The 12,906-nt window shown below is 38.0% G+C and overlaps 1 protein-coding gene across 1 annotated transcript in view; it reads right to left on the bottom strand.

The window, feature by feature from the left end:
* The window catches only part of LOC127617843 (serologically defined colon cancer antigen 8 homolog), a 77,445-nt gene that overhangs the window by 18,974 nt on the left and 45,565 nt on the right, over window positions 1–12,906 (bottom strand). Inside the window, exon 16 of the mRNA XM_052089945.1 lies at window positions 8,403–8,534. Coding sequence (XP_051945905.1) covers window positions 8,403–8,534 — 132 coding nt within the window. The remainder of the gene's footprint in view (window positions 1–8,402; window positions 8,535–12,906) is intronic.

Here is a 12,906-nt window from a genome sequence, read left to right as displayed (position 1 = left end):
TCTGAAATAAAAAATTCGAATTGTAATAGTAAATGTTCACGCTATTATTGCCTGATTGTGCATTGTGATTTGTTGAATGCCACTTTGGTGAATAAAAGTACCAATTTCTTTCCATAAGTATTTCCATTATGTATATAATCTGTACATTATTCCAAACTTTTGGCCACCAGTGTGTGTACATAAGTATCACATTTACATAAGTATTCAGACTCTTTGCTATGGCCTTGGTAAGAGAGGTGACCAAGAACCCCATGGTCACTCTAGTTGAGCTCCAGAGATCATTTGTGGAGATGGGAGAAACTTGCTGAAGGAAACATCACTGCAACACTCCACCGATCTAGGCCTTATGTCAGTGTGGCCAGACAGAAACCTCTTCTCAGTGCAAGACACATGAAAGCCTGCTTGGAATTTGCAAAAAACACCTAAAGGACTCTCAGACTGAGAGACTAGATTATCTGGTCTGATGGAACAAAGATTGAAATGTTTGGCCTAAATTCCAAGCATCATATCTGAAGGAAACCAGGCACCGCACATCACCTGCGCAATACCATCCCAACAGTGATTGGGGGACTGGTCTGGGTTGATGGAAAGCTGAACGCAGCAAAATACAGAGATATCCTTAATGAAAACAGGACAATGGCCCCAAGCACACAGCCAAGACAACAGAAGAGTGGCTTAAGGGCAACTCTGTGAATGCCCTTGAGTGGCCCAGCTAGAGGCCGGATTTGAACCCAAACGAACATCTCTGGAGAAACCTGAAAATGGCTGTCCACCAAAAGTCCCCATCCAACCTGACAGAGCTTGAGAGGATCTGCAGAGAAGAACCTCATAAAATTCCCAAATCTGGGTGTGCAAAGCTTTATGCCCAAGAAGACTTGAGGCTGTAATCGCTGCCAAAGGTGCTTCAACAAAGTACTGATTTAAGGGTCTGTATACTTATGTGATATTTTAGTTTTTAAAATAAATTAATTAATTTGTAAAGTTTCAAGAATCAGTTTTTTGGTTTGTCATTAAGGGGTATGGAGTGCAGATTGATGTGAAAAAAATAATTTTAAGAAGTTTAGCATAAGGCTGCAACATAACAAAATGTAAAATATATATATATATATTTTACATTTTGTTATGTTACAGCCTTATGCTTAACTTCTTAAAATTATTTTTTCACATCAATCTATTATTTTTCACATATTTTATATATATATATATATATATATATATATATATATATATATATATATATATATATATATATATATATATATATATATACACACACACACATACACACGCACACACACACATACATACATATATGGTAAATGGTCAGCACTTATATAGCACTTTTTTAACCTTAGAGGTTACCAAAGCGCTTTACACTGTGTCCCAATCACCCATACACACACACACACACACACACACACACACACACACACACACACACACACACACACACACACACACACACACACATATTATATATTATTAATTTTGAAAGTTACATTCAAAATATATGTGGTTTAAAAACGTGCCCTCTGAGCATAAGCCAACCAACTTGTTTAATATCTACTGCTACAGATTAGTTTTAGTCAGAAAAGTGCATCACTGAACTGCCAGATCCTATGATCACATCTGATGGAACACAGAACTTGGGTGTATAAAAACCCATATAGTGCAAATGTCACTCTAGGATCACTTTAAAGTTTTATTTTATTTATTAACGATGACTATGATTATTATCACAAATAAAAATTTATCCTAGATGAGCAGACTTATCCTGAGATATTTAATGCATCTGAGCCAAGAGCACCATATTCTGACCCATATTAAAACTAAAAATTTTAAATTTTAGAATATATGGCTCTACAATTTGAAAATAAAAGACTACAGAGAAACTGGAAAGATATAACATGGTCATCACAATATAATTCTTGACATTGAGTTGAGAAGAACTGAGAGCAAAGTTTTTGTTTTTGTCACCTACTTTCTCACCTACCAACTATTTAAAGGGATAATTCATCCAAAAAGAAAAATTCTGCCACCATTTACTCACCCTCATGTTCCAAAGCCGCATGTTTCCTTTTTGTGGTTGAACTATCCCTTTAAAGTAATGCCACTTGTGATACTATGATTCAGATCAAATCTGAAGAAGAGAGGTCCAAAAAACTCTGAAATTTTTCTTTTTCAAAACCTTTTCATTCTATGCAGACAGATTCAACAAAATGCAGATAGAACACTAAAGGTACAGTACATCTGACCAAGATAAGGCAATGTTCAACATATGGATGCTGAAGTTACATGCCACATTTCATTCACTCCTAGCCAACTTCATTTGCAAGTGAATAGTTTAACTTAGCCTTCTTGCTTTCTGGAAATGACAAGAGTGAGCGGCATGTCTTCATTTCTCTCTTACACACACACACACACGCACAGGCACACTTAAATGCGTGTTCGTGTGTGTGTAAAAGACAACGATAGGGTGGGGAGCAGGGGTGGGTGGCAGGGAACCAGATGAAGCAGCCCTCGCCCAAGGCCCAGCCATCTCCCCGGCAGCAGCGTGGCTGTTCTCAGCCCTGGAGCAGGCGGACATTTGTTCCATTACACCATCTCCTCCAGCCATTCAGCAGCACTTCAACAACCACTACACATGGCTCTCTCCATCCAAGCTCATCCCTCACACATCCACACACCACTACCATCTTTCTTTACGCTACCATATGGCTGACAGAAGCCTGTAGATTTAGGCACACATCTGCGTACATGCTACAACACTCCTTTAAGGAACAGGAGCGTGTTTGCTACTGTGTGTGTTGGTGAGAGGGAGTGATAATTGGTAAAGAAGTTTACTGGCAGATGTTGGTTTGTGAGAGATGAGAGAATGATGGTGGAGCTTGTATGAGTAGGGACTCGGAGCAGGTGAAGTTTTGGACAAATTACAGCAAATAATTTGATATCAAGCTGGGTTAAATAGATTCTGTATTAGGGTACTGGATGTATACTGGATATCCATGAGCCTGTTTTTAAATAATCATCAAGATTTTAGATTAAACGAATGTATGAGGTGAAAGTGTATATTTTAGGTGCAGTGACTAGTCACAATTTCGTTTACATTTTTCATGTTGTTTAATCACCTTTTTGCCTTCATAAGTTAATTGAAAATTGTCCAGAGGGGTGACAAAAAATATGCATGCATAATAATTCAAACAGATTAAGCAAAATGCTAATTAATTTTTTTAAGATAATAAAATAAAGCATGCCATACCGCAGGACATACTTCGCAACTTTTAACAAATATTTAAATGTCAATATTAATGCGTTATGAAATACATTTTTAACAGCTAATACCTTTTATTTAGCTTTTTCTATTTCAACAGTTTCTGTCTATCACACATGCATCAGCTTTCATTGCACAAAATAGCAGTTATTGCTACTGAGAAATCGCAATAAATGTTCAGTCAACATAAACAATAGTTTGAATAACATTAATACTATATCTAATACTCAATTTATAGGTTTGTTGCAAATAGCCTACAGTATTTTCACTCATTAAATTAAAAAGATGAACACTTATAAAAGAGTAGATTTTATATTTTGGTGTAATAGTGTACACTAACCTCCCAAAATCTGAATTAAAATGCAATATATTCGATGTATTAGAAATTACAAGGAAAACATTCATCTTACATTATTTCCCAAAACCTCAAATGATTACATTATTCATTAAAACAACTACAACATAAAAGCATACCTACTTTTGTTCCTTTTCTTAAATGGTGTCTTTGCCACATTTAGCCATTATAACACACTGATGGAAACCATATTAATGGCCAAATCACAACCTGATCTGATAAAATACTAAGTCTAACTCTGATTACTACATTTCAAAGTGTCTTTTACCATGCCAACGTCAACCATCTTACTGAGCAGTGAACCTATGCCCAGAATGAATATAAATATAGAATTGGTATGCATATGTATTATTGACGTTCTCTATGAAGCTGGTGCGATTACACAAAATTGTTGGAAAATATTTCAACCCTTTCATATATCACTGGTCCTAATCTCCAGGCAGAAAATATGTGAATACCACGTGGGAAATAAATAAATAACTTGCAGGAGTGAAACATTGTGTGCTGAAAACCCCTGTGTTGCTTGGCATTGGCTCGAATAGTAAAAATATATCAAGCTGATTTTCCAAATGTTTCATGCGTGGCACGCTGTTGCAGCTCTTCGCAGCACAGATTGTGCACCCGATCAAGAATATCTGAGGTGGGGCACCCAGCTATTTGCATGTACGCCGGAGCCATTTGCATCAACTTATTAACACATACACCTTAACCCACGGGTGGCAGGGTGAAATGCCCTACAGAGCAGAGACACTTGGGGCACTGAAGACACGGGGGGGGCACCAGACCTCTTAGTCTCTTACTCAGAGATGATGGCTGAAGTTTGACTCAAACACCTTCTGTCTTACCAACAGCAGGAGACATTTTTGGGCTAGTGAAACAATGTCAATACTCACAGTGAGAAAGGAACATTTATTTATATTGGAAACTATTACAAATTGAGTTTCTCTTTTTTTGCACATGATACAGAATCATTTTATTTAGTTATTTACATGTGCTTTACTTAAATTTTTTTAGACTTTCTTTCAAATGTTCAGTTTAACATACATCCATGGAAGATGAATTTGACACATGAATTTTCATGACTTTATCAGTTGTTTGTGGTTACAGGATAAGTATGTACTATTATCATACATTTTTAGATAATTTTAGATATTTTCATATTTCCATTTGTTTTCCAGGTAATAATCTTTATTTAATAGATTTAAACTTTCATTAGTGTACTAGTATATTAGTGTACACATGTCTCCAAGACCCTCAATGGACTGATCAATGTTCATTATCATGTTGGCTTGCTGACAAGTTTTATTCTAAATCTCACCAGTGCAATAATTTAGAGCACAGCTAATCAACACAAATGTACATTCACCACAGAAATCTATGAACTTTTCCATTATTATTATTATTATTATTATTATTATTATATATATATATATATATATATATATATATATATATATATATATACACACTCACCTAAAGGATTATTAGGAACACCTGTTCAATTTCTCATTAATGCAATTATCTAATCAACCAATCACATGGCAGTTGCTTCAATGCATTTAGGGGTGTGGTCCTGGTCAAGACAATCTCCTGAACTCCAAACTGAATGTCAGAATGGGAAAGAAAGGTGATTTAAGCAATTTTGAGCATGGCATGGTTGTTGGTGCCAGGCGGGCGGTCTGAGTATTTCACAATCTGCTCAGTTACTGGGATTTTCAAGCACAACCATTTCTAGGGTTTACAAAGAATGGTGTGAAAAGGGAAAAACATCTAGTATCGCGGCAGTCCTGTGGGCTGAAAATGCCTTGTTGATGCTAGAGGTCAGAGGAGAATGGGCCGACTGATTCAAGCTGATAGAAGAGCAACTTTGCCTGAAATAACCACTCGTTACAACCGAGGTATGCAGCAAAGCATTTGTGAAGCCACAACACGCAACACCTTGAGGCGGATGGGCTACAACAGCAGAAGACCCCACCGGGTACCACTCATCTCCACTACAAATAGGAAAAAGAGGCTACAATTAGCAAGAGCTCACCAAAATTGGACAGTTGAAGACTGGAAAAATGTTGCCTGGTCTGATGAGTCTCGATTTCTGTTGAGACATTCAGATGGTAGAGTCAGAATTTGGCGTAAACAGAATGAGAACATGGATCCATCATGCCTTGTTACCACTGTGCAGGCTGGTGGTGGTGGTGGTGTAATGGTGTGGAGGATGTTTTCTTGCACACTTTAGGCCCCTTAGTGCCAATTGGGCATCGTTTAAATGCCACGGCCTACCTGAGCATTGTTTCTGACCATGTCCATCCCTTTATGGCCACCATGTACCCATCCTCTGATGGCTACTTACAGCAGGATAATGCACCATGTCACAAAGCTCAAATCATTTCAAATTGGTTTCTTGAACATGACAATGAGTTCACTGTACTAAAATGGTCCCCACAGTCACCAGATCTCAACCCAATAGAGCATCTTTGGGATGTGGTGGAATGGGAGCTTCGTGCCCTGGATGTGCATCCCACAAATCTCCTTCAACTGCAAGATGCTATCCTATCAATATGGGCCAACATTTCTAAAGAATGCCACGTAGAATTAAGGCAGTTTTGAAGGCGAAAGGGGGTCAAACACAGTATTAGTATGGTGTTCATAATAATCCTTTAGGTGAGTGTATATATATTACTGCTGCTCATTTCCATGACTTTTTTAAGCTTGAAAAATAAAACTCCTTGATATTTCATGTTTTCCATAATCGTGGGACCCCTTTACATGCCTCTTCAAACATATAACCAAAAAGATATACATTTTTTTTTAAGGCAAAGCTTTATTTTTAGCGCAAATATCATTTAACAATTTCTAGTGTGTAAAAAAGAAAAAGACCATAAAATGTTGTTTTAGTACATTTGCGTTGGTAAACCTAAATCTATATTTCACACTTTTCATATAGAATCTCTCTAATCATTCCATCTCACCTCTGAGCTCGATCTGTGAGCTCTTGTGAGAAATGTTGCGTAATTGAAAAGGTGACAAACCATTTTAACAGCTCCATTTATGTGAGGAAAGCTCACTTATATACCAACACTGCAGAACTAACACAACATCTTTTCAAAATTTTTGGGGCAGCTTACTTTTCTTTATATTTCCCTTCTCTCTTTTCTGGCCTCTTTTTCTCTGTGTGGTTTGAGGAGGTGGATGTTCACACATATATAAACGTCTGCAGGAAACAGAAGGATGTTGTGCTCCCAGCAGAAGCTTGGTTCAGACTGGAGTTAATGTGGATACACCCACGCACACTCACACGGCCACATGCCGGATCGGGCAGTGTGCCAGACGGCCCTCAACCCTACATTAAGTGGCCACATGTGTCCCTGCCGGAAATACGCACACACACTCTAAACTTATGAGTCCATGTCTGAAGATACTGAGATAAATGTGTCCGATACAAAATTATCTAAATAATTGAATAGGCATATTTAAAGGTTATAAAGTTGCAGCCAGTAAATTTGTTTCTTACTGAGTAGAAGAGCAAGCCTGATTCATTCTGCATTTGAGCAGTTCCTGTTGGTGTTGATTGTCTGATGAAAATTATGAAAAGATTTCAATCCAGTTTTTTTTTCTCCCCAATTTGGAATGCCCAATCCCCAATGCACTCTAAGTCCTCGTGGTGGCGTAGTGACCTCAATCAGGGTGACAGAGGGCGAATCTCAGTTGCCTCCACGTCTGAGACTGTTAATCACATGGCTTGTTGAGCCATAGCAAATGTGTAGGCTTCAAGCTATTCTCCACGGCATCCACACACAACTAACCACATGCCCCACCGAGCAAGAACCACATTACAGCGACCACAAGGTGGTTACCCCATGTGACTCTACCCTCCCTAGCAACCTGGCCAATTTGATTACTTAGGAGACCTGGCTGGATTTGAAATTGCGACTCCAGGGGTGGTAGTCAGCCTCTTTTGTTCATTATTATATGAAACAAATTAATTGGTCTTCAGGTAATCAAGAAGTAACTAAAAGTAGTCATGCTGTTATTTTCATCTTGCGATATTTGGATTTGGTCACTGATCGCATTTGTACAATACACATTCAAAGAAACCCTCCCATCTCTGGTTACTCATGTCCACATTCTTCTTTGTATTGTATTATTTATTGTATCCCAAGGAAAATATAGACAATATTTTTAAAGTGTTTTTTCGATGTTAAAATTCTTTCACCTATCCCAGCTTAAAATGCAAAGACAACTATAAGTTAACCATTTGTAGGATGGTTTACAAGAAAACTGTAAACGCCGTCTCTTTGCACTATTAAAAATTATTACGTTTGTTTTAAGCGGCCCAGATCAGCTCAACACAAAAGTGGCTTGACCAATGGCAGTTTGGGGCAGAACAATCCGTTTCTTTAGTCAACAAATAGATTTCGAAAAAGCTGTTTGAAAACAATGTTGATTTTTGAAATTCCATTTATTATGCAGATATAACGCACTTGAGCTGTAAGCTTAGACTTTCTTGCCCAACATACATCAGAAGTATTTAAAGAATCCTATAAATGTATTTAAAAATTTACAGAATCAAATTACTTTTCAGTGTATTTAGAATCAAATTGATTTGTTCTGCATTTACAAAAATTGTTTTTGAATTGAAAACCAAAATTGAATTTGAATGAAATCAAATGAAATCAAATCAATTCACTGTCAACCCTGAGATTCACACCCCTAATTGTTGTAGATTTTAGCTACGAGCAGGACTCCAGGTAAGTGCAGCATGTGTGTGTGTGTGTTTACCTCTGTTTCATGCGCTGGTGCATCCTTCCATGCTGCACACACTGCTCCTCCATCTCTTCACAGCGGCTTCGCAGTTTCTCTGTGCTCTCCTGCAGGTGCTCTCTCTCCAGAGACAACTGCTCGATCTCCACTCTACATACAGACAAACACACTTCAGGAAACAATTCACATTCCGATGCTGTAAAACAAGGGAATTATCACACTAATCATACTTGATCTAGTATGACTCCTGTCTAGAGTGACTCATTTATTCCGTAATCACACAGAATGATAATTTAGGGGATTTAAATGCAGCTGTAATTCACAAAACTTTGTAGTGTGAATGTGGCCAATTAGCAACTGACAGAGAACAATTTATTTGCCCTATTTTAAAATTGCTTTGAAAGAAGTGTATCAGAGAGTAAAGGTAATGATAGTGTGAAAGAAAGGGAACTGGTTCAGGAAATGTATTTCCCAATTGAGCACCACAGCTCAGTGTGTCATAGCACATGCGCTAACCCCTATGCCAAGACCACACTCTTGTGGCACCAAAAACACTGGAGCACAAGCCATCAGGTACAGCCCTGCCAACACAACTTCATTAGCACTGTAAACACAATGTTATTCAAACTTAAGCAGCCTACACGAAAGACATCAGCTCCCAAAAACGGATCCCTGTTTGAAAGTATAAACTTGTTTAATGTGATTACTCAACAGTTCACGTTGTCATGGCCACTGTTTGATCAAACTGTTAAAGGTCCAACTAATTAGATTAACCAGCACAACTCGCAAGTATATGCAGATCTTAAAGGAAAGCAACCTTCAAATGAGTCTTATTCAGCCTTATTGCAAGTGTGCTGTGTGCTCATCTGCCTAAAGGTTTAAAAATAAAAAGGACAGAGATCAGTAGAGGGAGATAAATCAAGTGTGTGAGTATATCTGCACAGTCCATTAACTAATTTATTTCCAGTTTACACCATTTTTATTCCACGGCTATCTGTACTCAATTCTGATTGGTCAGTCGCTGCATTCTGTGGTCAAATATTTTAGTATAATGAACGCTACATCAGAACCCTTCTATTAAGGGGAGCCTACAAGATAAACAAAGCAATCCATAACGTGGTGGTTCCATAGACATTCTACGGTGGTACATTGGTGAGGAGACAAGAGGCCATTATTTTGAATGATGTCTATGGAGGAGGTGCTTTAGTGTGCTGAATAAACTGCTTTTGTGAGGAAACAGCTTAGCACTTAATAAATTGACCGCCTTTCTGCTAATCTTCAACATGTTTTACACTAAAAAAATTGTTTTTAATTAAACTATGTGTGGAGTTTACTATGATAAAATTGCTGTTTTATAAGAGAAGAAATGGACAGTATTGCAACAGGTAGGTGTTAGTTTAAGGCTCTCCCCATTCATTTGTAAGGTATCCTCAAACGGTGACTTACTAACATGCTTGTTGAGCGTAACGCTCTCTCATATGGTAAAAATGTGTCATCTCAGTAGACAAGATCTCTGGCTACACTACTGTATATATTTGACCATTGTCCATGGCAACTAATCTCCTACACTGTGTAAGTTTCATGGCATTCGTATAAATCCACAGACTCTTCTTTCATAATAAAATATTCTCAACTTAATTCAATATTCTGTTTCTTTTATATATCCCTTATTTAGTAAATATTAGATTTTTCCCCACTAAAATCACATTTACATGTAAAATGCTTACATCTTGTGGCTATACTTTTGAAACCGTGTGCATTTTAATGTTTATGGACCAGCCCATTTCACTTCCATTGTAAGTGCCTCACTGTATCCTCAAATTTGGCTTTTTCTTTTAAATAAACTACGGAAGTCAAATTATTTTGTGTTAATAAGCATTATGCCACAAATTCTGCTATTTTATCTAAAATAGTTTTTAACAGAATATTCAGAACATTATTTGCAGTCATTCCAATACAGTAATAGGAGTACATACTGTCTGCATGCCTAATAATTATTCAAGAATCAGAAAAATGTTGTCTAAAATATTTTTAGATGAAGTATGGCACTATGGGTCTGATTTTAAAAATGTATCAACTACCCATGTGAAAGTATGTATCTGACAACACCAACATTTAAAATTCATAAATTACAGTATGATCACAAACTATTGAAAAGTATCTGCCGCATCCATCTTCTCAGAGTTCAACATACAGGCGGAGGGGGAAGGCGAGCAGCAGTGTACCTTCCCAAGCTGGGCTGACTGACCATGGCAGATTGCAAGCTGCGATGTGAGTAATGCGCTTTACACTGTTTTAACAGCTGACTACCCTAGAGGCCTGAGGTGAGAGGCACATGTGATAGGCAGAGAGCAAAAGCCTGCACAGTGGACAGGCTGCCGTGTGCCAGGCTACAGTGACAGCTCCCTTACTGGGGCACACACTATAGCAGTATGGCATGGAAAGGATGTCACGCTCTGGATAACAAACCGCAAGGAGCTCTATGCTGACTCGGTAAAGATACAGAAATCATAAAGCATCAACAAGATAAAATAGTTGAGAAGAGGATGTCAGGCAATCTGCATTGCATAGCTGATCTCACTGCAAGGAATAGCAAAGAAAAGCAATACGTTTTGATCAATGGACTGCAGTTGAAAAATATTTCTTAATGTTGTGGTTCAACTGTATTGATATGCTTAACATGCTAGTCCTGACAAAAGAAGCTGATGTTTGAAACATAGCACATACTGCAGTCAGGAAAGCCAGGGTTCCCACACCTTTTGACCAATAATGAATTGGTCAATACTTTTCTAGTCATTCTTTAAAATAATTGTATAGAGAGAGCACTCATAAAAAGCAATTTGTAGCCAAGCATAACTCGAAAAAATTATATTCACTAGATATTTCCATGGCTTTATAATTTTTTTTAAGATGTTAGTAATTTCCATGACTTTTCCAGGCCTGGAAATCACAATAAGAAGAATCTCTGATATGTTTTCTGTAACCGTGGAAAACCTGGGCAACACAGTAAATAGAAGCCTGGCACCCAACCCAAACTCAATAGGACCAGCTGTTTTTACTTTTTCATGTAGAACTACGGATTTGCATTAGGTTTGAATTTGTAATCAATGATATATATATATATATATATATATATATATATATATATATATATATATATATACACACTCAACTAAAGGATTATTAGGAACACCATACTAATACTGTGTTTGACCCCTTTCAGCCTTCAGAACTGCCTTAATTCTCACGTGGCATTGATTCAACAAGGTGCTGAAAGCATTCTTTAGAAATGTTGGCCCATATTGATAGGATAGCATCTTGCAGTTGATGGAGATTTGTGGGATGCACATCCAGGGCACGAAGCTCCCATTCCACCACATCCCAGAGATGCTCTATTGGGTTGAGATCTGGTGACTGTGGGGGCCATTTTAGTACAGTGAACTCATTGTCATGTTCAAGAAACCAATTTGAAATGATTCCAGCTTTGTGACATGGTGCATTATCCTGCTGGAAGTAGCCATCAGAGGATGGATACATGGTGGCCATAAAGGGATGGACATGGTCAGAAACAATGCTCAGGTAGGCCGTGGCATTTAAACGATGCCCAATTGACACTAAGGGGCCTAAAGTGTGCCAAGAAAACATCCCCCACACCATTACACCACCACCAGCAGCCTGCACAGTGGTAACAAGGCATGATGGATCCATGTTCTCATTCTGTTTATGCCAAATTCTGACTCTACCATCTGAATGTCTCAACAGAAATCGAGACTCATCAGACCAGGCAACATTTTTCCAGTCTTCAACTGTCCAATTTTGGTGAGCTCTTGCAAATTGTAGCCTCTTTTTCCTATTTGTAGTGGAGATGAGTGGTACCTGGTGGGGTCTTCTGCTGTTGTAGCCCATCCGCCTCAAGGTGTTGTGTGTTGTGGCTTCACAAATGCTTTGCTGCATACCTCGGTTGTAACGAGTGATTATTTCAGGCAAAGTTGCTCTTCTTTCAGCTTGAATCAGTCGGCCCATTCTCCTCTGACCTCTAGCATCAACAAGGCATTTTCACCCACAGGACTGCTGCATACTGGATGTTTTTCCCTTTTCACACCATTCTTTGTAAACCCTAGAAATGGTTGTGCATGAAAATCCCAGTAACTGAGCAGATTGTGAAATACTCAGACCGGCCCGTCTGGCACCAACAACCATGCCACGCTCAAAATTGCTTAAATCACCTTTCTTTCCCATTCTGACATTCAGTTTGGAGTTCAGGAGATTGTCTTGACCAGGACCACACCCCTAAATGCATTGAAGCAACTGCCATGTGATTGGTTGATTAGATAATTGCATTAATGAGAAATTGAACAGGTGTTCCTAATAATCCTTTAGGTGAGTGTATATATATATATATATATTCATTATTATATTTTGTGCTTTTATTTAAACATTAATCATTTTCACTTATGCATACACACACTGCTCTGAGTAAAAGCTTAGAAAGCTGCTGGCAATGGATTAAATGAAATGTTAA

The sequence above is a fragment of the Xyrauchen texanus genome, chromosome 24 (assembly GCF_025860055.1).
Source record: "Xyrauchen texanus isolate HMW12.3.18 chromosome 24, RBS_HiC_50CHRs, whole genome shotgun sequence".
NCBI lineage: Eukaryota > Metazoa > Chordata > Actinopteri > Cypriniformes > Catostomidae > Xyrauchen > Xyrauchen texanus.
Note: the sequence above shows the minus strand (reverse complement) of the source record. Positions and strands in the feature narration are given on the sequence as shown.